Below are 26,327 nucleotides of genomic sequence, written 5' to 3' on the forward strand. Positions count from 1 at the left end.
AGGTCGAAATTAAAGGAACGATTTCGAATTTGGGAGGCCCCACCAAATTTAGAGTTTAATGCAGGCCGTGAGGTGAACTCTGTGGGTGTGTGTGAACAGGTGATTCATACAAAGTCATTTAAAAGTTTGGTGGACATCCGTAACAGATACTTACACCAAACTTCTAAAATGTGTTTCTTTTATGAAAACAAACTTCCACTGGGGGAGTTTGTTTTTGGAAAAGAACAAACTAATGGCCCCAATACTATAGGATATTCCTGGTGGTGATCAATAGTAAATTCAAATAATCTTTATTCGGATATGAATATCCATAAAAGCACATGTCAAAAGGATACCAGCAGCAATATAGATTATTAAAACGCAATATAAAAACAATAGTAAAAGAGCCACCGACCGGCCACTCTAAATAAGAAGGAGAGTCGTATAGCTTACCTTCGAATGCCTGTACTCCCTCGGACAGTTAGAGGAAGGTTTACACTTATGGTCGGTGCAAACCTTATAGTCTACCGTGCTCAAAATAGGGAGGGCTGACTGTTAGTTTGGGGGCAAAATACTCCACCACCATTCCAACAGAATACCCAGACCAGCATACTCTGATTCGCCCCAAGTTTTGATTCCCCAGGAAAATAATTCTCCTTATGATAGAGAAAAAGTATACAGGCTTTGAAGTTCACTGGGAAAAAATGTATATATTTTCCTCCTCGTCTACTTGCATGTCCAATACACATCACATAAAACACGTTATGGCTTAAGCTTCTAAACTGGCAATAGTGCATGTCTATGAAGAAGGAATGTATTCTTATAGTGCCATTTGTGATTAATTCTCTGTAAGGATGGCCTGCACCGATGAGGTGATTCTTTGTTTATGCTTAGACTACAAGAGCATTTTCTGAACCACTTCGAAATGAAACACGAGACATTGTCGGTGTATAACTCTAGCAGATAAAAAGGTTATTTGTCCAGCATTTCTGTTTATTTACTAATTTCATTAATTTTTTTCTGCCATTATTTTCAGCCTTTAGGAAGCCTTACAGCTACAGCTACAATTGACAAAGAGAAACGGTCACCTGTGCCCCAGGCAAAGGCAATGAGAGGGAAGGGGAAAGGGAAGAAGAAAGGCAAAGGGAAAGAAGAGCCGGAGGAAGAAACCGATCCCAGGAAGATTGAGCTCCTGAACTGGGTGAGACACCATTCGCCAGTTTCACCCTATGTCTGTTTATGTTCTTGGCCCTCTTTCTACCCAAACAAAGCTTCCCTCCCTTACCCCACTGCCAAGCAAATGCCACAGTTGATTGTAATTTGCAAACCACATTCCAAAAATAAGACATTTTGTTTGCACCACTTACATGTCAACATGAATGCACCATATTACACGACAGCAGATTTGCAAGAAAATACTTCAAAAAGTATCGCAAAATACAGCATTGTTACAATTTGTGCACCAATTAGGCCTTTTTCGGCTAGTACAATATCCAACAACTAGAAGATGGGTCGGAAAAATGCTATTACAGAAGGAATATCACACAAAAAAGTGTTTAAACAATCCGTTAGAGTCAATAGGGACCTGGCAGAGAATAGAATGCCAAGAAAGTTATACATTTTGAATAAGATATTGTGCACAGTGTGGGGTGGTCTTCGAGAACGCTATTTTTCCCCTTACCGATGCATATAGCCTGAATAATCAGTCAGAAATCAATAATGTAGAACCTCAGCAAAATTGATGACAATTCCATACTGACAGTGATTGACTTATAAGTAAATAAATTGTTATATTCGATCAGATGTCTATGCTCGCCCTACCAAATAGATATTTTCTTCACTCAAAGTCAAAGTCAAAAAGTACTTTATTCGGTTAAAAAAACAATAACCATAAAAGCAACAAGTTAAGATTTCATTTACAGTGAATATTAAAGCAGTTTTTATCTAAAGGGGAGGAAACACAATTTTTCGCTAAAAAACAATTAAAAATCATCCATACATATCGATTTTCGCAGTTTAAAAACATGTTAAAAAAATTCTGATAATGATGCAACAATAAAAACAGAGTCCATTCTTTGTAATTCAAGATACGCTGGGCGACATCTATTTAAATTCATATCTTTGAGTGCAGGGACAATATATTTTCTACGAGGCAAAGTGTAAAATTTACAAAAAAATAAAACATGAATATCCGATTGCAGGGACAATTCATCACATGGGCACATACACAGTTCATTTGACCAAGAGTTCATTTCTGGGAAAGTCAATAACCTAAAAACAATATTAAGTCTAAAACGTGTTAAAAGGAATCTATCATGATTAGACATAGGGAGGCTTAAGTATGGCTGTAATGTATCTCTGGTTAAAATCAACTGATGTGAGCAGACCGTCTTTTTCTTTATTTCCTCTGACAGTCTTTTTTCCCTCAGGTGTTCCATACACAGTTTTTTCAGTAGTTTTCTCGATATGTGTACCATTGTAGGTGGGTCCTCATAATATTGTAAACAGTCAATTTCTGTCAGGAAAGTTTTGACATAATTTAACCACTTAAAATCACCTACATGTTCAAGTTTTAACACATCGTGGAGTATGGCACGATTTACAACACACTCGTTTACAGTCCATACCCTATGCCACAGAAGGATGGGCTATGTTCTAATTATATCTGAGATATATGGCTGCCCCAACTCCTCGTGGCAAATAAGGGTCGCAATACTTTCGGGTATGGACAGAATATGCCGCATAAAATTGTTTTCAACCAGTTGAATTGATTTTATGTTGGCATACCCCCACAGTCCAGATCCATACAGAGTCACCGATAGACACGTTGCGTTATAAATAGTTAAAATCTCCCTTATTGGTTTCTTTCCCAATTTTTTTATAAAACTCTTTAAGGCCATTATTGTCTTCGAGAACAAAAGTGTTCTCGCTTTTACCGCACTTGTCTCATGGACCAGGATGCCTATATAAGGAAAAGTGGACGTATTTTCTAAGGGAGCGTTATTTATAAACATCGTTTTCATTTGCTTCTTTGTTCGTGGTCCACAATTCATGGAGAAAGTTTTGCTGCAGTTGATATTTAGATCCAAGCTGAGCATAAAGTTATTGAAGGAAGTTAACAGGTTTTGCAGGGCCATGGGGGTACGAGCCATTAAAACAGCATCGTCTGCATACAAGAGTGCAGGGATAGATCTTTTACCAACCATGGGCATATCCCTGCACTCAATAACATGCAAAACTCTGAGGGAAGAAGCTTTTGAATACAAGGTTCTACCCTTTACGTTCACTAACCGTCAATCTATCTATCTATCTATCTATCTATCTATCTATCTATCTATCTATCTATCTATCTATCTATCTATCTATCTATCTATCTATCTATCTATCTATCTATCTATCTATCTATCTATCTATCTATCTATCTATCTATCTATCTGTCATTCTGCCTGTCTGTATGTCTGTCTCTCTGTCTCTCTGTCTCTTTGTCTGTCTAGCTATCTTGCTATTGATCTGTCTGCAAGGAAATTCACCCTTTAGTGTGGTCTTCCAAGATTTGTTTTAAAGAAGTGCAGTCCTACTTGAATGTCTGGGCGGTGAGTAGCTGCTAAACATCTGAGCTGATGTATTGTGACCCATAAAACATGAAAAGTAATTTGCTAACACCAAATGGCTTGTTTAACTTGTAGGGAAAGATACAGTACCAAGGTGTATAAACTCCATTAATGGCATGAAGGTCAAACGTTACAAGATGGCCACAGTGAATCTTTGCACCATCCACCTGAGAGATTTTAAAATATGACATCAGTCTGTCCAACAACCCTGGCCTGCTGCATGCAAAACTGCAGCAAGAACATGTCAGAATAAACGTGTCTGACATACTTAAATGTACACCTCCAACATTAAGTCACATGTAAATTGTGTTTTGTAGCACACAAGGCCTAGGTTCCTAATAAATATAAATCAAATATACGGTTTATGTAGCTGGAATGTCTCTCCCTTAACATAACTTGAAAATGTTACTTAATGCAGAAGCTCAAATGGCCTCTCCATTCGAAACACCCTGATTTATTAATAAAATGTAGCAATGTACAAAGTCAACTTTACAGTATAGTGGTAGGTTTTCAAAACCTAATGATTTGGTGAAAGTACATTTTTAATATAAATACCAGAAAGAGGATTTTTAGAAAAGTTGTTTTTCTCAGCCCTTACAATCCCAAAAACTAGTGACTGAAATCACAGGCCTGGGACTACCCAAGACTATGTGTGAACAGTTTCATTATTTATTTTGAAGAATTTATATAGCGTGAACATGACCCTTGTGGGTATCAGAGCGTTTTACAGGGGGAAACAAAAGACAAAAGTACAATGTATGCCATTATTATGTCCTGCTATAAATAGTTACCGAGGTGTATGCGCAAAGACAAAAAATAATAAGGCTTCTAATACAAAGTAGGACAAGATCAGTTATGTGGGTTAGATTTGTTGATCATGTACATTTACTCAAGAGTAGAAACTTTACTTCTTTCTTGAAAGAGGCAGTACAGCGGTTCAGTCTGGTTTCTTGGGGTAGTGTATTCCAAATCCTTGGGGCGATTCTAGAGAAGGTCCGGTTGTATGTTTTCATTTTGGCAATTCCTTGTGGTTTCAGAAGAAGAATTCTGGAACTTCTGGAGGATCTGTCACTACATGAGAGCTCCAGTTTCTGGGACAGATATCACAGGGTATTGTGGTGAAGGGCTTTGTGAGTCATGCAAGTGATTTTTAGTTGAACTCTTGCTTTGAATGGTAGCCAATTGAGAGCTCTAAGCTCAGGGGAAATGTAGCAGTTTCTTTTAGTACACATGATGAGCCTGGCTGCTGAATTGAGAGAGGCTCTTAGGGGGGCCGTTGTAGACCTGGGAAGTCCACAGAGAGTTGCACTCCCATAATCTAGTCTGAGCCCATAATCTAGTATGGGGATTACTAGAGCTTGTACTGCCAATTTAAAGTCATTGGCGGGAAGGAGGGGTTTTAATTTTCTCATAATGTTCATCTGTATGTTTGCTCCTTTTGTTGTGGCACTGATGTGTTTCTGCATGTTTAGATTCCTGTAAAGTGTTATTCCCAGCGATCTCACTGAGTCGATAACTTGAGGCTAGTAGTTGAGCGCTGTAAATTGTTTAGGCCATTCCTCTACGGTGGTTGTTTGGTTGAGGAGAACGATTAGGAGGAATTCAGTTTCAAGTTAAATCTGTGCTTTTTGTAGAGTTCAATTAAGAGATCTGAGGCCGTACTATGTATTGGCATTGTTTGCGCCCGGTGCAACTTTGAAAAGTTGCGCCTGGCGCAAACAATGCCAATGCGCCCTATTATGGTTAATGCAGTGCCCCCAGATCAACACAGTCATGTGACAACAAGGATCAGCGGCTTTGTGTTTTCACAGAGCAGGAGGCATCCGCCTGCACTTTCAAAGATGTTTAGAGATCCCCTTGCAGGCGGTGCAGTCAGTGACTGCACCAGCCTGCAAAGGGATGTCAGGGGGGTCCATGGGACCCCGATTACCTCCTGCAGAGGGCTGCTGTCAGGAGGTGCACTGACGGTGTGCCACCTTTTAAATGGTGCACTGTCAGTGCACCTCTTGAGAGCTTCTTTGACTCTAGGCCCTTTGTAATATAGCATGGGCCCAGAGTCAAAGGAATTCCCTCATTTGCATAGGGAACACCCTCTGTTGATAGATCTGGTGCTTTAAGTGCGCCAGCGCTATCGTTATTATAGAAGGGGATGCACAAGCGTCTGCGTCCCCTTCTCTAATACCAAAGTGCCCTGGGGGTGAGCAAAGCTGGCGCAAACGCCTGTTGCGCCCCTGCGCACTTACTGTAGTACGGCCCCTGATGTCCTCCAGAGAAGAGACCTCTAGGCACAGTTGTGTATCATCTGCGTACATGTGATCGTGGGTGTTGGAGGAGCTGAGAATTTCAGTAAGAGGTTCAATGAATAGGTTAAAACAGTGGGTGAGAGGAAAGAGCCCTGTGGGACTCCTACTGTGACTGGGATGGACTTAGATAAGGATTGATTAACCTTGAATCTTTGGGATCTATTTTGGAAGAAGGAGATGAACCAATTTATTACCGATCCTGATATGCCCATTCTTATATTTCAAGAGGTCCAGAAGTGTTTGACGGTGTCGAATGCGGAATATAGGTCGAGCAGGATTAAAAGACAGGCTTAGTTTTGGTCTAGGATCTTTAGTGCATTATCCACTATTTGGGTCAGAGAAGACTAAGTACTGTGCCCTGCGTGAAAACCGGATTGGTATTTATTTAGCAGGTTGATGGTCGATATGTTTGCCAAGTTGGATGTGTACACATTTTATCCAGGAGTATAGAATAAGAAAATGTTTGCCAGTAGCAGAAATGAGTAGAGGGGAATGGATTAAGAGAGAAAACAGTCATTAAGGTGATGCATCTAACATAAGACTGACATGATATACCTGAGAAGTAACTCAGAGTAATGAACTCTTTCATTAGAAATATTCAATAACCTTCCTCTTCTACTAACAAGAATACTGACTTCTGCTTTGTGACTGTGTACTGTCGGATGATGATAGACTTACTTCCATGCTGTGCATTCAATGTAATTAATAATTACCAATCTTCTTTGGTTATTAGCAATGTAAACATAAATATCACTTACTAAACTCCTGTTGTATATGTGCTTATAATTATATATACATATCATGAATAATTAATATCCTTGGTGCAATAATTTGTACGATTCCTTCACAAGAAGTAAGCCATATTTATATTGAAGACAATCACTCTAGTGTCTTGAAGTTTACTAATGTCTGTGTCAAAAAATAGTTAAAAGTTTGTTTTCCCAACACAATTTGATAGTAGAATACTTTCCCATGATCCTGTTCTCCAGCAATCTGTCATGGATGCACATATCCTCCAAACTAAATCATAAATCAAAAGAGCAAGGTCCTGGATGCAATAAAATGTTAGCTCAATGTCCTTCAAGTATGCCGTGATACACAAGGAAACTTATAGCCAATTGATAGATCTGGGAGTCTCTAGTTGGCAGAGGTAGGCACCACTGTCCAAATAGGGACCCTTGCTTCTAGTCAGGGTAAGGGGGATACACTCTTTAGATAACCCCTGCTTACCCCCTTGGTAGCTTGGCACGAGCAGACAGGCTTATCCAAGGCAATGTGTAAAGTATTTGTACCAACACTCACAGTAACACAGTGAAAACACCACAAATGGAATCCACACCAGTTTAGAAAAATAAAGTATCTTTATCTAAACTACACAGGACCAAAACGACAGAAATCCAACATACATAGTTCAAGAATATGATGTTTTTAAAAGAGTTCAAGGGTTTGTGTCAAAATAATCCACAGTTGCGTCACGTTTAGCCAAAAGTACCTTTAGATGCGACAAAAGTTCCAAGTGGAACCTGCAGCATTGAAACACAAGCAATGTGTCACTCCTGGGAAGGCGATGCGACAGCCCCGCTGGATGCAGGGGGCGTGTTGCGATGAATCCGGTCTGTATGGGGAGGGATGCGATACCTTGTATGGATTCCGGTGCGCAGGTTCCGTGGGAAGCGTTTCGCAAAGGCACGACCTTCGGGACGTCGACGATCTCAGGTGTGGTGGCGGTGTGCAGCATAGCGCTGATCTTCTCCTCTCGCGGCCCCTCGATGCGATGGCTATGCGACGATACTCGCAGCGATGGTAATCGTCCCACACCGGAGCGATGCCTTCCGCAAGCGAAGGATGCGTCGGTTTTTTTCTTAACAGGGAGCTAGCTCTACTCAGGCCCTTGGAGATCTCTTCATATAAGGGGACACAACAACAGCAAAGTCCTTCCCCTCTCCTTGGCAGAGGTTCCTTCTTGATTCCAGTATGATCTAATTTTCTGTAGTCTGAGTAGCCTTTCTTATACCAGTCTTTTCTTTGTTCTCTGGAGGCAGAGAGGCCTTGGCTTGGTCAGAACCAGTTCAGGTCAGTTCCTGAGCAGTTTGTTTTTCTGTCTTCTCCTCTCCTTTCAGAGAGAGGGGCAGGGTCATCAGCCGCCCAGAAGGAGGTGGAGCCAGCATTGTGGAAAGCAGGCACAGTCATATTCAGGCTCAGGTGCTATCCCCTCCCACCGCTCAAGATGCAGATGCAGTCATTCAGCCTAGGGCTGACTAATCCACCCTCCTGGGGGCGCCACAGCCCCTGTCACTCACAAATGATACAATCAATTCACAAACAGGCCAAGGAACACAGAAAGGTTAGACAAGAGAACAGCCACCTTCTAAAAGTGCTGTTCTCAAACACAGGAATTAAAAACCATCCTTCCTAAAAGATGTGTTATTAAATTCTGAGTTCAGGGATACCAGAATTTAATGTTCCATCTTGCTCCTATAGGAAGATATGCAGGTAAACATTATACACAGCATTCCCCATTATAGCCTGTGGGCAAGATAGCCCTCTCAATAGTGAAAAACGAAAATGGCTGTAATTCACTACCAGAGCATGTCACACACACCAGTACATGCTCTACCTTTCATATACACTGTACCCTGCCCAGGGGGGTACCTGGGGCCTTCTATAGGGGTGTCCAATGTGTACAGAAAGGGAAGGACTAGGCCTGGTCAGTGGGGATACTGGCCAGGTTGACATGGCAGTCCACAGACTGCACACCTGCACTGCGGTGGCAGGCCTGAGTCATCATTTTAGGGCTACTCATGTGGGTGGCACAATCAGTGCTGCAGGCCCACTAGTAGCATTTGCATCACCTGCCCTGGCACACTCAGTGCACTTTACTAGGGATTTCCTGGTAACACAAATATGCCAATCATGGATAACCAATCACAATTACAATTTACTTAGGGAGCACTTGCACTTTGATACTGATCAGCAGTGGCAAAGTGCCCAAAGCATCTAAACCAGCAAAAACGAAATCCAGCACAGCGTAAAAAATACAGGTGGTGGAGGCAAAAAGTCAGGAGAAACCACACCAAAGATGCCAGGTCTAACACCAATGATTTAAGATAACTTGAAAAAATCATGTCTTTAATGTAATTTCAGGATTGATAAAATAATTTTCACACATAAGGGAATGCCTGCGCCTTTATTTCAAAGCTACCAGGGTTAAGCTGAGAATGCCTTTTGTTCCTCGGGTGCTGGGTTACATAAATAGGTGCAAGCTCATCCACTGTCTCCCCTTAGGTACTAATGCAGTTTCTTATGCTATGTATTCATGTTTATCTGTCAGCCTGCCTTTTATCTCCCTACCTGTCTATCTTCCTACCAAAGCATCCGTATGTGTGATTCAACATTGCATAATATGGATTCCTGTGCTGGCCTCATCTGCCTGCTGTGTGAAGATTTATTCTGAAGAAATGTCTGCTTGCTAACTAGATTGCCTCTAAATCCTTAGGTGAACTCCTTGGAGCAAGCAATGATGGATGCTCTGGTGCTGGATCGTGTTGATTTTGTGAAGCTTCTGATTGAAAATGGAGTGAATATGCAACGTTTTCTCACCATCCCTCGCCTAGAAGAACTATACAACACTGTGAGTTTGTTGGATGATTTGTAGCGCTCGTACATTCTAGATCTACGTCACTTCACATGTAATAGTAGCTTGCGAGTATTCAGGGACAAACTGGGTTTGTATGTCTGAATGTATGTCATTATTCCCTGTCCCTAAGAGGGACCACCTTAATCAGAACACATTGACTGCTATCCTAAGAAAGGTTGAGTGTGTTGCAATTCTTATCAAATGACAATAAAAAGGGGGTCATAGAACTCCTATAGGAAGGAAATTCAGATCTGGGACTGGTTGTTTATGATCTGTACAAATGATAAGCATATTTCAGGATACATCCCCATAAGAAAGAAAATAAGTGAGTAAGTGTGAGTGAGTGAGTGAGTGAGTGAGTGAGTGAGTGAGTGAGTGAGTGAGTGAGTGAGTGAATCCAACTCTTGGTCAGTCAAGTCAGTCAATCAGCATGTCAGTAAGCGAGTCCTAAAGTTAAAAGTCCTAACTTTACTACTCCTAAACTGAGAAACATCCTAACTTTAAGACTTTGGGTATTCACAGAAGGCATTTAGGAGTCCTAAAATTAGGACTCCTAACTTCTGTGAATACCAAAATGGTAGTAAGTTTAGGATTTTGTGTTAAGTTAGTTCTGTGAATTGGACCCATTGTGCTGATCAAATAACTGTGGCTTACCAGAGAAAGAACATTGATGTAACAGGATTCGTAGCTAGTTCGCATATTGTATTTAAGATTCCATGTAGCAGATGGTGTTATGCTGAGTTAGATGCTTTCAACTTTCGGCTGGATCAAGCAGCAGATATTGCATCGTCACATCCCAGCACTAATTCATTACCACTTGTTTATATCGATGCTAAATCTCACTGGTAATATGGAAAGTATGAACAGAAATGCATAGTGGTATTTCTGGTCTCCTATGCGTTTCATAACAATTCCACCACCTAGACATAACTCAGTTTCTATTTGCATTAATTGATCAGTCATTCTCACACATTTGAGTTAAGTTTGTGTAGTACTTGTAGGTGTTGTTGGACTGGTGCATGGGCATCAACTTCATCCCTATGGCTCAACAAAATAGTGTTGTTTGTTCAAATTAGAGGCATTGCTTAAATGTTGTAACTATAGTTCTCATTTTGTGTATTCCCTCCCTGGCAATGTTAATGATAAGCTAACTATTATTGGTCTTGATATATTGTCTTCATCATCTGGAGATCATTGAGGTGTCATATCTGAGAAGTAAACATACACAGAATAGAGAACACACGCTTCACTGTGTACCTAAAAATACATGTACCTGTAGATTAGTATCAAGAGTTTACCTCAAATTTATACCAAGCTTTTGAACCCACTTGCAGCTTTTCTGCAGGGGAAGGCCACATAGTTTCCCCATCATGTTTGGATGACTTGTTAATCCATGCTCCATCATTCCAGCTGGCAGTGACGCACACTCAGCATGTGTGGGACGAGCGAGTATAGCATAATGTTCTATCATCATCTTGTCCCTTCCCATTCATTGGAGTTTCTTCAGGCATCCTCTCCGATGTGGGTTGACAGGGTGTTTTTCCTGGAATGCATAATTTTGGCTACCCAGTTCTGCAGGGGAGGTTTTTGGTGTAGACTGGTTGAGGTTGCAGGGTACAAGGCCTCCCTGTTTTTCTTGTAATATGGACTACTCATCATTTTCAACATCTAGTGTGGCATCTCCTGGCTTCCTGTTGTCAAGAGTCAGAGGAATACAGTTGGTTGGTTTCACTGATACCGGGTCTTGGTTACATCTACTGTGATGGCTGGATCCCCAGCATCTGCCTATGGGTGTGGCTTTGGCTCTACCAATCCTCTGTGTAGTGATGAAGGATGCCAGTGCCTCTGGTAAGATATCCACCCTCAAAGAAGTACAGCCTTCGGGCGGGAGGTGAACTTCTTCAAAGTCTGAGTTTGTCCAAATCAAAGGAGCTGTTGACCTTGAGGGTCTGTTGACGTTTTTCCTCAACAATGTGGCAAACCTGTGCTAGTGGGGACAGGCAATTCGGCTGCTAAGGCCAACACATGTTACCACGGTGGGACCAATCAGAACCTGTTGGCACAGGGGGTGGCCCTGATCCTTTCAGTGGAAAGACGGTTTGGCTAAGTCGAGGTTGACAGTGCATCTAAAGGGCATTGTAATTGAATGGTGGTTCATCGAAGTTGAGATTTCCAACTGGCCTAGGGGTATTTGCTGTCTCCAAATGTGCACTGAACAATATGACACTGGAACAGTAGATCGAGATTAGAACTCCTAGTCATGAGATGGTGCCTTTTATTCCGTAAATGGGGGTAGATGCCCTGGTAACTACTTTGCCCCGCCAGTTACTGTATGCATTTAACTGTTTTCCACTGATTACCCAGGTTTTGAGGGGGAGGGCAGAGCTAGTAGTGGTTCTGCCTGGGTGAGTCTATACAGAGTGTTTTACCTAGGTATTGTGTTGTGGCTTGAATTGTTATTATGCATCCTTCCCCTTAGTTACCTGTTCCCTGCTGCTCAGCCAGTATGGATGTGATGTTGTGGAATGCTGGAGTGCTTGTGAGGTAATTGAATGCTTGAGTACCTGGTGTGGTTGAGACAGTGTCAGTTGGAGTGTGTGGGCTGAGCAGCACAGAAGCTTCTCCGGGTGAGGTTAAACTTCCCATCTACTATTTACCATATGAATACCCTGTAACTAAGACTTAATCAACTTTACTTATATAACCTACTCTACGACTACATATGGACGTCATTTGTTACCAGAATGTGCTCAGCCAGTATGGATGTGATGCTATGGAATGCTGGAGTGCTTGGTGAGGTAAAGGAATGCAGGAGTGCCAGGTGGGGTTGAGATAGTGTCGGTTTGAGTGTGTGGGATTGAAGAGTTTTGTGCCCTGGGTGGTGTGTATGTGGTCCCATCTGTTGTGTGCAGAAGGGGGTGAGTGTGGGTGTTTCGCCGCATATTGCTACATCGGTGCAATCTGTTCTGTGCTGAAGGGGGTGAGTGCTACTTTGGTGCAATTGTAATGTATGTAATGTCGTAGGACAGTTTCTTTATTCTTCTAGTCCTGCATTAAACTACATTGATGTAATTGTAATGTATCTAGTTTCATAGGACTGGTACGTTCTTTCCTTGCCCTTATGACATTAGATGATGTGTATTTCCAGTGTATATATTTTTTATAATATTAATTGTTTTCCTAAGGGAAGTAGATGTGTTGTGGCTTAAATTGTTACTATGCATCCTTTGCCCTAGTTACTTGTTCCCTGCTGCTCTGCCAGTATGGATGTGATGTTGTGGAATGCGGGCGTGCTTGGTGAGGAAATGGAATGCTGGAGTGCTTGGTGAGGGAATGGAATGCCGGAGTGCTTGGTGAGGTAATGGAATGCTGTAGTGCCTGGTTTGGTTGAGAGTGTCAGTCAGAGTGTGTGGGCTGAGCAGCAAGGAGGCTGCTCCTGGTGGGGCTAACATTCCTATCTAATATTTACCATCTGAATGCCCTGTAACTAGGACTTAATAAACCTTACTTATGTAACCTACTCTATGACTACATATGGACCTCGTTTGTTTTACAACATATTGTCCCATGCAATGGAACTAGTGCTGCTGCGCAAAGTAGATCAGAGTGGCTGAGAGTCCTCAACTGTCTCCGGTGCTGTCCAACAGCAACTACTTGGCTGGTGGTTGGAGGTTGACGGCTTGCAATTGAGAAGGTAGGACTGCAGAGTTTGGTGCAAATGTATTGCCTATTTAACAGTCTAGGTAGTTTTTGACTAGACATTGATACATAGACAGCATTGGATTTTATTCCCTTCCTGTGTTTTTATCATGGGGTGCAGTCCTTATCTTGTCCTCTTTATTGGATTCTGAATTTCCTGCTTAACGGGTTGCTTAAAGGCCTGACAGTGGTGGACGCCAGAGGAGCGTGAAAAGTTTCTCAAGGGCAGGGCATTTCTCAACTTTGAGAAATGGAGATATATGTATCAGTGGATATATTCTTTAGTTGGTTAGCCCATGCAAAAACATTCTCCGGAAGGCTAACTACATTTTGCCCATTTGACAAACATGCACCAGATTTGGCTGAACTCTGGGTCTTCCATCAAGGTACCTTGAAATGTTTTTGTAATTTGAGCACTATTTTTTTAATAGCCTGGACCTGATGATGTTCCAAAGAACCAGTTTCTCTACAGTCTGGTAAGGCTGAGAGAGTCATTCCTATCATGTGGCACAGTATTAGTATGGCTGGAAGCTGTGATGTGGTTAATATGCTTCAATTTCTTTAACTCTTTTCGGAAATGGACTGACCTTTTGCCTTCTCGAAGCAGACGGCTAGGAAACGAGTCCCATACTTACAGAAGTCATTTACTGTTACTTTACAAGAATTGTCTTTGCTATAAAAAAGGAAAAATATGAGATTCTTCGGGGACCAACAGCCTTTAGGCACGCAGCATTTTGTTTGTTGTGCTAGATTAAAAGCACATGAGTATTCAACTTTATTACTGTAAAATCATGGATTCACCATCTACTACTAGTAGTATCAATGGCACAAAGACTTGTGTATTTTCTTTCACTCACACTACTCTACACCTCACTCATTATCTTTCATTCACACTACTCTACACCCAACTCATTATTCTCTTGCCCACCCTGAACATCTGCCCCTTGCTGCGTACCACTCCCTAGCATAAATGCATGATACTTAAAGCTCACAGGGGGCACTGTGCTAGTTTACCATTTTTATCAGCAAAATCTACATAGTACATTTGAAAATTACACATTGCACTTTATAAATTCATGTACAGTCATATACTGCTCATTTCTGCTAGAAATTATTCACAAATGTGTGCATTCGCAATACATTTTAAGAATGTATGGGCATACTGTTCCTGCCCATACATGTACCAGATGTAATTTTACTACCGACCTGCACCCTCTGCTCTGGATTTACTCTACATGTCACAACGTATTGGCATGTGTCTATGGTGATGGAACGGAGTACAGAAATCGTTTTACCAACTTGGACGTTGTGATCTTTTAATGAAGCATGAAATTATCACAGGTGCATTACTGTTGTGTGGTTAGCCATTGTTGGAAAATGGTCCTCTCTGAAGAGTCACCTCAAACTTTTTGCCTTCCTCCTCCTCTTTTTCTGACCTTGTTTTTTGGCTTTAGGACTATGAGCACTTTACCACGGCTGACCAGTGCCAAAGTGCATGTGCTTTCTCACTATACATGGTAACATTGGTGTATACACAATTGGCATATTTAGTTTACTTGTAAAGTGGTATACCATATACCCAGGGAATGAAGAAAATGCTACTAGTTGGCCTCCAGCACTGATTGTGCCACCCGCACAAGTAGCATTTCAAACCTGTCTCAGGCCTGTCACTAAAGGGCCAGTGTGCAGTTTACTGCCACTTCAACTTGGCATTTAAAACCCTCTGCTAAGCCTTATACTCCCCTACTGTTGCACATAATTCACCCCTGAAGTATGCCCTAGGTAGCCCACAGGGCAGGGTGCTGTGTAATTAAAAGGTAGGACATGCACTTTTAAGTTTACCGTGGCCTGGTATTTACAAACACCCACATTAATTTTTCACCACAGTGAGGGCTGTTTTTCTCATCGGTTTAGATTGGGAACTTTTCTAATACACTTTTAGAGAAGAGTACCTTTTTCTTATTTCATATGTTTGGAATGATAATGAAAAATCAGCCTTATGGTAAAGTTGGATTTAGAATTACTATTTTAGAAACGCCACTTTTTAGAAAGTGGACCTTTCTCTGTGCTTATAACTCTGTGTGCTTGAAAGCCAGTCTCCAATGCACGTCTGGGTGGGTGGCAGCTACTCTTTGTGGATTCCTTCTAGACAGCCACAATACAGGAAGAATAGGTATGTCTGAGTATCAATCTACATATATCTCCAGTCTGATGGCCTTGCCTGGGCAGGATGGATGGGAGTTCACTTGAATAGGCTGTGTCCTATCCTCACAAAAAGGACTGATTACCCCCCACAGACTGGACTGGGTTGAAAGGGATACTTGTGCACTTCACAAAGCTGCTTTGAAATCATCCCCACATCAAAGGCACTTTTAGCTATAAGTACTGAGTCTTTGGTGAATAAAATCAGACACTACTGGACTTGTAACGTAGACTCTCTGCCAGAAGAACTGTTGTGCTGCTTAAAGGACTCAACTGGACTGCTGATCTGTTTGTTGCCTTGATGCCTGCTGCTTTCTGCCTTCACTTGAAGTGATCTCAAAGGCTTGTTGGCTTGCATCCTGTTGCTTAAGACTCAGGGATATCAAAGTATTTACCCTGCTCCTGTGCCTCGCTCACTTGAAGTGGCCCAGATACTTGCAACACAGATTTTGATGCTTCTCCTGTCTGCATGCAACAGAACCAGCACAACAACCCAACTGCGGGCGTAAGATCAGCTTAGTCGATCACTTTACATCCAGAGTTCGAAACAACAGACAGCGTATCGCCGCTGCTGCAGCTTAGTGAGATCGATGCATCCCATTCGACTGCATGGCAAAATCCTGCACATCAATGACGCCTCTGGACTCCAGCAACCTCTTCAGAACTGACGCATCGCCTTCACTGCATAGAGAAATCGATGCATTCTGCCCCTTGAGCCTTGACATCGATGTTTGTGACCAGGAAAGGTACTTTATTCAATGGAGCCTGTGTGGGTGCTGTAGCCGACCAGCGACCAATCGCAATTGGCCCACACCTTTTAGTGTTACTTGCTTCTAAGCCCTTTGCTGCATTTGTTCTTATAAAATTCAATATAATAACTTATATACATTGGACTTTTGTTGTTTTGTTCATAATATAATAATGTACTTTTCTAACCTGTGTGGGGTCTTTTTTGTGGTGTATTCATTGTGTTACGGTGTGTGTGTGTATGTCTGTGTGTATGTTGCACAAATACTTCATGCATTTCATCTTTATATAAGCCTGACTGCTCTGTGCCAAGCTACCAGAGGGTGAGCACAGATTATCTTTTATAGTGTATCTGTTGGATGTGGCACTGCGAGGTAGCAAGGAGTGAGGTGCAGTGAGGTGTAGCAGCAGACAGCGGAGTGGCACTGGGGCAGCCCTGTATCAGTGCCGATGCTGGTGAGCGTGTGCACTAGACTGGTGCACTGATACAGGCTGCTCCCTGTTGGTAGTTGCCAGACCAGACCGGGTTTGTGCCGCAGCTGTGGCCGCATCCCTCTCGCTTCCCACAGCTTCCCGTTTGATGCCGTGCAATGCCTCACCAGTGTTCCACCTCCTACTCTCTGCTGGCCTTAAGCAGCAAAATTGAACAGGCTGTGGTGGCCACCAGTAAGCAGATAGAAAGAAAGAGCAATTGATGGGGGACATTAAAGGTAAAGAAGTAAAGATACCCACCCTGGGAGGACTTGCAGGGCAGAAAGTCAGCAACTGGGCAAGCATTAGTAGGTCGGTGCGGCTTGCTCCTTGTCAAGGGATGCCCTCAGGCTCGGCACCGCACCTCTAAACTTCCACCTACATCCTTACCAGTTCATTTGACTCTGCCATTTGGTAGAATATGACTGTTGACTTCACTCCCAGCTTCTCTTCAGCCTTATGGAGCGTACCACCATGTAACTACTCTCCTGGAGGTGATATTGATATTGCCACTATCCCCATAGGGCACCTATTGGGCATACCTCTTGGCAAGCAATATCTGGAATCCAGGGTGTGGCAGTCTGATGGTTTGGGGGCCATTGAGGGAGCCATGTTTGATCAAAGCACATGGTACAGGAACTATCGTCCAATCCTCCTGACCCCCATCAGCCTCCCTCAGCTTGCATTCATCTACCCATTTACCCACAAAACCCCTTGCTGCACGCTCGTGCCCCTCCATAGCTGCAGTATATCCAGAGGTGAGGCGGCACAGCTAGGGTTATACAGACTCTTCAAGTCAGACACCAAGGAACTGAGAAATCTACTGTGTTCCAGTTAAATGAGTAAACCTCTCAGAAAATGGTGAGATGGAAGCAGCCATAAATTAAAAAGTCTATGGCGGGTGAAATAATGGATGACCGATCGTTACAACATTCATCCACAGACCAAGTCACTTCTACTGGCCCCAGACCAGTGATTAAGGTGGACTGGTGCAAGGGTCATACCTTGTCTGCTTCTCAGGCGCACCCCTCTGCAAAGAAATCAATTAAACAATATTTGTAGGAGTCAATAGAAACAATTCCAAAGGAACAAAAAGACATTCCAGATATGGTATTAACAGATCTTTGCCTGAATAAGTCAGGATGTTCTGTTAACAACTTGCCTAGAATGCCTCAGGTAACTACAAGAAAGTCAAGCCGAGAAAACATCAGTGTCAGGCTCACTAGCATGCACAGATCACAATCATACCCCAGATTAAGATCTTGCAAGTCAATTATTGATCTGCAACAGATTCTTCTCTACAGCCTGCTTTCTCAATACTTGAGTTTGAAGACTTTTTGGCAGGAGGGCAGGGGCAAACGTGAGAAGCATTGCTTATTGCCAGCCCCAGCACTACTCCTAAAATAGGTAACTTCCCAGTTACCACAAGTGAAGTCCCAAGCTCAAATATGATTTCAACCACTGCTCAAGTCTATTGATCTTTGGACTGGCCCCTGGAACCAATATGCCCAACGGCCTTGCCACCCCAATCAAGTGAATGCCCCCGAAACCTAAAGGCCACTTGTACACTACCCAGAAGGGAGAGCTGCACGAACCAGGAACTGGGATTCCTGACCAATCATTTTCTGTCTAATGTTGAGGTTAAATAGTCAAAACACTGGGGCAAACCCTCTTAGTGACACAGCTTTTCAGTGTCCAAAAGACTCTTTTTGATAGCAATAAGAGCCACGCAGAATTCTATAGCCCAGTCCAAACTATAGCATTCAAGCAAAAAGGAACATCATTAGATCTGACCCAAACATTGGCAACTCACCTTGCAGAAATAGGTTCTAAGCTTAATCTCCTGGAAACAGAGGTAAAGCTCCACTGGAAGGATAAACCCTAACCATGCTCCCCAATAATCAACATGTTGAACACATTACCAGAGCTATTGGGGAATTTGGTTGCTACAATCAAGGTCTTCACAACAAATAAAGCCTCCCAGGACAAGTTATTAAATGCTACTATCAAGGACGATGTCTATCAAATTAACCATGGTACAACCAAACAAGCCATTACCCTGGATGTCTCTCAACAATCACCTGATATCTAGGATCAGGTAACCTGTTCTTCACCCATCAAACAAATGGATTGACAAGGGGAGCGTCAGGAAAGGACAACTCCAGCAAGCAACGCAGCAGGTACGGTGAGAGGGTTACAAGCGACTTCTGAAACTGAAACATCATCCGAGCTTTTACTAATATCCAGCCTGACTAGAAGGGCAAAAAAAGCAGCGCCTCCTAAAAAGAATTTCCCAAGACATATAGAAGTGATAAGGTACTAGAGCCCATGAATTCTGGCACTCTTTTTCCTATCTTTGCCCCTCTGACACCAAAAAAAACCTCAACCCCTGCTCACCTCCATATTTCCATCGTAGTCTCTCCGGCTGTACCTGTACTATTTTCAGCAGAACAGCCAAATCAGAACAGGGGGACCTCGGAGGTTGATGGTCAGAAGGTGTTAAAGACAACCCGAAATAAGGTTCTATTGGAGTGCGGAATGCTAGGACAATGGAGTTGCAGATGGGATGCCAGGCACACAAAGTGAAACGGCTGACCAAGGAACCCAATCCGAATGGAAGACCCTGGAATTACTAGGCCTTAATCAATGGGGTCAACAAAGGAGCCAACAAATCTTCAGCACCACATTCAAACATCAAGTGGCCATTAGGGAAAGACCACTGACAAGTTGGAGCATACCTGCACCCTCAGCGCAAGAGAGAGGCCTTCGTTATACATGGAAAATACTGGGCCCTATTTGGTCTCAACGTGTCGGGAAGCTTTATTAAGTCAGCATATGAGAAGCAAGCCCAATAGTTGTGTGGCTAATAGCTACCTGGTACAGCTTACGGCTACCTGCATTGGCCCCCAAGAGCTCAGTTGAACGAACACCATGCTCTTAACCACCAAAAGTGAGATGAGAAAGAGAGTTCTCAACTAGTACTGCTCTTTATTCTTCAATACATTCCGAAAGGTTCAATGGGTACCCTCAACGGAGGGAATTTCTCGCAGTTATTTACTCATATCCCTGCACCTAGCAACATAACTACAGAAGGCCTGGATTGGGTCAAATTTGAATTGCCTCTATTAAACTCAACTGGGGACGTGAACAAGACAATTTGGAAAAGAAAGGCCCAACAGAATTCTGTATGTGCCGAAAGGGCTGCTATTGAAGAATGGGGCATTGATCGTCATATTCCTGCCCCAGTGAAATACATGTATGTTCTCTTAAAACCACGCCCAGCTCCAATCCCAGCTTCTGTGTTGGAAGGTGCAATCCAGGAAATCATAGCTGGCCCCAACATCAGAGGGCCCAAGGCCTACTACTATTCACCGAAGGCACGGCCAGAGGGAGGTTTGTTTCAACATTTTAAGGAATAATTATAGCACACAGAGGAGGTAGCTGTCAGTTGAGTCCAACACTCAGGATCCCGCAGAAATGCTCCCTACACATACAAATAACCTGACAATGATTTCCTAGAACATGGTGGGGTTGGGCAGCAAGCTTGTTCAAGAGTACTGAGGGGGAATTCATAGAAACAGCTGACATAACCTTGTATAAAGAAACTTGGGAGATTTCCCCTCCATACAGGCAGGGCTTTAAAACGTTTCACGTCCCAGCATGGAAGTCGAAATCAGATAGACCCTCTGGCGGGCTGCTAATTTGGGTTAAGATTTCTTTGGGATACCATGGTAGCCAATTAACTATCAAATATCCAGATCCGCTTGGTATTGAGATCTCCAACTCTGATCAAACAAAAATGCTTCTTTTTAAGTATATAGCAGGAGTGTTCCCAAATCAGCTGATTCCTCTGTCCTTCATCGTTTGATTGATTAAATTTCTACTTTATTAAGGAAAGAAGCAGTCATGATTGTGGCCGGGGATTTCAACATTTGCTTTATAGAAAATGGCTGAAGAGGAAGATCAATACTGGGGTTTCCCCCAACTTTCGAGTACATTGTTAATCTTTCTTCCACAGGTTGCTTTGCAAATGCTGAATCTTTGTATGAGTTGCTGTTTGAGGGTTTATACCAGTAGAACTAAATCTGATTTGGAGATTCATCCCACCTTTAAAAGGAAAATTTGCCAGAGCCATATTGATTACGTTTTTGCTAGATGTCCAATTCTGGAGAAATCTTATTGATATGGGAGTCATGTCTAGATATGAGAGTGACCACTTCCCTCATCGTCTCTCCTTTTGAGGAAGTTTCGAAGGGAGGGAGGGTAGGACTCCTCATCTGCTTCTTGGTATCCTTTCGGTCAGTAATAATCAGAGGAGAATTAGGTGGGTGAGCATTAAGGACAATGAGTCTAAGCATGCCTTACTATACTGAGATCTACTTCCCATTGAGTCCTACATGGCTAACTTAGAGGTAGCACCCAACTTGATTAAAGATGCCCACTTCAAATGGTCTGAGAAATTGAAAATTTGTTACTTTACTAAACCTCCCCTACATAAGAACCTCCCCCAGAAGGAAGACCCTACAGGCTATGATAGGGCTTGTAGGTCATCCAAGCGATATCTCCTTAGTGCTCTTAAGTGAGGGTAACCGCAGGCTATGAAGTCAGCTAAAGTAGACTACGAACTAGCCTAAAAAGAGAATCAATTCAATTAAAAAATATTGTTTATTTAGACCATTGGTCTTTAGACAAGAACAAACATATAGACATAGCAATCTTCGATTTAAAAACCAGCTTGAGTTAAAAACGTTGATACCTCTAAATCACTTCAAATACATTAAAAATTCTTATGCCACATAACACTGTCATTTTGACAGGCGGTGGTCAGAAACACCAACCGCCATAGTCCCAACAGGCGGCCTGGATCCGACTGCCTATCAGACCTCCTGTAATTCCAGAAATGCAGCGGTGCCTCTCAGGCACCGTCGTAGGGATTACAATATCCCTTTCCACCTTTTGTTCTGCGGTGGTCAACCCGCAGCAAAACGGCAGGCGGAAACGGATTTGGGGGCCTGTAGCAGGCCCGCCTAACCCCCAGGGCCAAGGACAAAGGTCCTGGAGGGCACCTACTGTGCCCCCTTACATATCTCTACACCATGTGGTAGGCATCGCATGGTGCCTGCCATGTAGTGCAGGCATATGTGTGGGGTGTCCGTTGTGGCTTGCAGTGGGTGCTGCAGAGCGCAGCACCTGCCACAATACAAAACATGGGCAATGCGACCACCATGGTGGTGGTCGCATCCTAATTTGCCCTCTGGGACTGCCGCCTCATAGACGGGCGGTCCCAAATATGATTGGATTGGCATCACAATGACCCCCTAAGTGTTTGTCTATGGTCAAGGGTTTGTACATCTGTTTTGGGTCCTTAGACCAAGAGTGGATACTTCTAAGAAAATTTTATACATGGTATCTGTATATTTTCTAGCTGATATTGTATTGAGTTTCCTTTTTTAAAATATTTTAATTGTACTACTTTTATGGCCACTGGCCAAAATAAAGTAAATAAAGTGAGTATGAAGTGCGTGTATCTACCTTACCCTGACTAGAGTGGTGGTGCATACTGATCCAGCGGAGCTCTCCAACAACCCTCAATACTCATTTCACTTAACCCAGGAGCAATTTATTCTTACTCATCGGTGGGGCCCATAACACCGCGAGTCACACACACACATACACCATTACTCCTGAATCAGTGACTAAGAAGGCGAGCTGCTGGTTAGCAGGGTACCTAAATTTCATACTTTATACGTTTATATACATTTTATAGTTTTCTACTTATGCTAATGTGTTACCTGGAAATCTCTACAGGAAGGTACTCCACTATTCGGTCAATGGATCATCTAGTAGAAGTTAGTTGATGGAGACTAAGACCAGCTTAATCATAGTAATCCTATAACTTTAGCAATTTTATTCTGTCATGACATTTCATAGATTAAAACAAGACTAGTTTAAATTTAAATTGATTTTATCTACTTCATTTAAAAAAAGACTTTTAAAAATTCATTTAGTCAAGCAAAATTAAAGCAATTTACTAAGTACATGTTACAGAAAATGAAAATGTGGAAAAATATATTACCAATCTGTTATTTGAAAGTACCAGAGTCGCACAGGTTCCCAATCTGTCTCTCTATTCTCCTTAATGCCTCCCTTCCAAAATAAAAACTCTGCATTTGATCAGTCTTCTTTGCTCCATCAAAAGTTAAAGTAAAAACATTTTCAAAGTCTCTAGCACCGTAAAATTGTCCAAACCGACAGCAGGTCGTGGTGCAAAATAAAAATTTGTGAAGCAAGCTTTTTTCACTCTTCTGAATAAGCTCTTTTATACCTTTTTCTCTAACTATCTAACTTAAAATTGAAACTTTTAGGGTCCACAGTTTATTCTGATTGGTCCATTAGAGGGGTGGTGATGATGATCACCTCATTTAATTCTTGTTCAAACCAGTCTCATTTTAGCATAGACATCATCAAAATATTCCCATAGCATTCATCTCCTATTTATGCTTGTCATTCTCCTTTTGTTACACAACTTGTTATTTTTCTTCATCACTGTTCCGTTCACATGGTTTTATATGCAGGCATCCTTTGGCACACTTCCGTGCTATAGGCCAAGCTGACCTTGACATCAATCACGTCGCGTACAGGCCATTCTATTTACTCTGCTTTCACCAGTGCGCATGCGTGGAGGCCTTTTCTTTCAAACTGATGTCAACGCTTCAGTCACCAGCCATTTTTCAACAAACAGGCCATGTAGGCCTCAATGAGAACTAATGCGAAAACAAAGAGAAAATTAGATTATGAATTATAGCCCTTCTGTTTACCTCCCACCATTCTAATATTCCCAGTTAGATGTTACCTAGCATAAGCAAAATAGATAGCATTCTTTTACTTACCAAGTGCATTTTATTTCTCTTGCCACAACATATAATGACTCTATAAAAAGCATAAACACACATGCTTGTTTGCTTAATAGTATATTATTATAGCACTATATTAATATGACTCGTTCACAATTATTAGTATGTCATTTTTGCAAATAGCCATTAGTTTCCCACGTGTAATGTAAAATGTCTAAGTGCCTTTTATTGATTAATTTTCATGCATCACACTGTTATTTTCCTTAATAGTTATGAGAGCTTGACTTTACAAGGGGTACACAACATTTTTTGTCTCTCCCCTGCTCCAACAATACCTCCATCAACCAGGAATCCCATTTCAATCACCTATACTCAGCCACCACACTTCAACACTATCTCCCAAGAAGACCTCTCCAAAAATCTTGAACTCACTCAAAGCCTCCACCTACAAATATGATGTGCTTCCCTCCTCCATCATCAAGTCTCTGCGTAGAGAAGCCCTCAGAAAGTCCTAGTCTTCTCCCACAAAGATTTATGAAATGCATGCTCAGCGTCCACCCTTTTCCCCATAATGTTTGGAGGCCAATGCCAGATGAGGAGATCCAACTTTGCTAGATTAGAGACTAAAGATTGCAGCTAGGAGAAAACAAGCCATCTCAGCCTATGCGCCTACATTTCCTCTGACACATGGATAAAACTCGCCATCCTACAATGCCGGAAGAATCTAAATGTTCTAGGAGCAATATTTTTCAGACAGACTGACCCCACATCACTTATGCTAGCTCTACCTCCACACTTTGCCTCCTTGTTGTGGAAGTTTCAATATCATGTTGTGTCCAAATTCAAGAATTGAAAGGTAACATTGTGAGGTTACCTGGCACCTAGTAGTGGCATATGGGAAGCATGGTAATGATGTCATCTCTCTGAGGTTCTGTCATCACATTTCCTCATGCCTGGATCACACAGGGAGGAAAAATACTTGCTGTGTCAGTTTATTCCAGGGATAAGGAGCATTCTGGCTCTTTCTAAACATCCTTGACAAATTACACATAAAAAGTCAACAGAAGACTATGGGCCTGATTACGATGGCAGTGGGATCCCCACCGCCAGGCCATCGGTGGCAGTCCCACCGCCAGGCCGTCAGTGGTAGTCCCACCGCCATCCAGCCCATTGGGTCCAACCGCCGCATTAGGCGGTAAGATCTCAGATCAAGAAACCCGTCAGTGCGGCGGTCGGACTCCTATTGGGGCTCAGACAACGCCGCAGGAATTAGGATGTCTTTTTCAGATGGCCCTTTCATGGTGGTTTACCCGCCATGAAAAGGCAGGCAGGCAGTGACTATAAGGGCCCTTAGCAAGGCACCAATTGTGTCTGCCACATAGCTCATGGATGTTTAAAATGTGTATATTTTGACTGCGGCGTGTGCTGTAATGCAAAGTATATACATTGCGAAGGTGGTTGCATCTTAATGCGGGAAAAGGGACTGCTGACTTCTAGTAAGGCGGTCCTGCAACCGGCATCGTAATCAGGCCCTTAGCTCCAAAAAAGGCACATTTTGAATTGACTTAAGAGTGTTAGAAAATGCTTAAATAGATCAAGAATAAATTGTAATGGTTCCAGCTTTATTACCTTTTATGGAGTGGAGAACCAACTGTGCAACAGTTATGCACCTATAATTTAGGGGCGGCAATAAGTCAGGTAAATGGTCAAAAAGAAGTGATAGTAGGTTGTGCTTTGAGGGCTAAGCACCCTGTGGAGAAAAGGCATTCAGCTACAAAAAGAGACCTTGTGTGTGTGTGTATGGAGTGTGGAAAAGTTCAAAGCATTTTTGTGGATTAGACCATTTGTTCTGAAGCCTGTCCCTAATCACATCATCTGATGGAGATTTTGACTGGAGTGAATATTAAAAAACTGCTGTTTGATTGTTAAGATTGGCTATAAAGATATTGTATTACAGTTTTGAAAACATATATTCCTGGTGGCAGAAATGCTAGAGCAGACTGTTTAAGCAGAGAGAAGAATGCAATATTGGGGAAGTTGTGGTGAATTTGATTGTTTGTAGAAACAAGGAAAACTGGTGCAAAGAAGTTTACAAGGATGAGCTGTTTCAGCTGTTGAATACGTGGCCAGACTCTAGCCAAAGGAAAGGAGCCTGAGACAAGAGGTTCAAACTTTTCAAAAGATAGCAGAGGAGATTTCAGAAGAGAGTGAATTACTAGTAATAATCAACTGATTCCATCCAGGAGTTTGAGAGATAGAGATGTAAATGTAATTCTTGAGTCATTTCAGTACTACTTTTGCAAAGAGAAAGATAAGTAATATATTCTGGTTTCCTGGATTAGAAAGAGTAGTTGCAATGAAAATCAAAGAGTGTATGATTTTGACTTTGTGACACACATTTAGCTACTGTAAAGTCTCTGGATAATCCGGTCCAGAGACAAGATGGGTGTTGTAGAAGTCGGGGTGGATTTTGAAGGGGGCAATGTCAAATTTTGCCTGGACAGTCAAAGAATATTTTGGTGCATTTGATCACTTGTTTAGATGGGTGGAGATTACATTTGCCACAGAACCTATAAAAAAAGATCGTGGTTTATCTTCTACTGCCCAAGACAGAGGAGTTCTAGATGTGATTCTTACAGATTAATCCAATTCACATATGGAGTCATGAAATAGTTTTTTGAGAATGATAGTATTAGACATTGCCAAATGGCTTTGTATCTACAACAGAACAATGGCATGTTGTAGAGGTTCAGCGGGGTATTTGTAATATCAATACTGAGTGCATATAAGAGTGTGGTCAGTGTGGTGGAGAAGTGTTACAGTC

The 26,327-nt window shown here is 42.3% G+C and overlaps 1 protein-coding gene across 1 annotated transcript in view; it reads left to right on the top strand.

Moving 5' to 3' along the window:
* Window positions 1–26,327, top strand: part of TRPM1 (transient receptor potential cation channel subfamily M member 1) — a 694,024-nt gene that overhangs the window by 383,589 nt on the left and 284,108 nt on the right. Inside the window, exons 11-12 of the mRNA XM_078684915.1 lie at window positions 1,016–1,180; window positions 9,390–9,524. Coding sequence (XP_078541041.1) covers window positions 1,016–1,180; window positions 9,390–9,524 — 300 coding nt within the window. The remainder of the gene's footprint in view (window positions 1–1,015; window positions 1,181–9,389; window positions 9,525–26,327) is intronic.

The sequence above is a fragment of the Lissotriton helveticus genome, chromosome 3_2 (genome assembly GCF_964261635.1).
Source record: "Lissotriton helveticus chromosome 3_2, aLisHel1.1, whole genome shotgun sequence".
Taxonomy (NCBI): domain Eukaryota; kingdom Metazoa; phylum Chordata; class Amphibia; order Caudata; family Salamandridae; genus Lissotriton; species Lissotriton helveticus.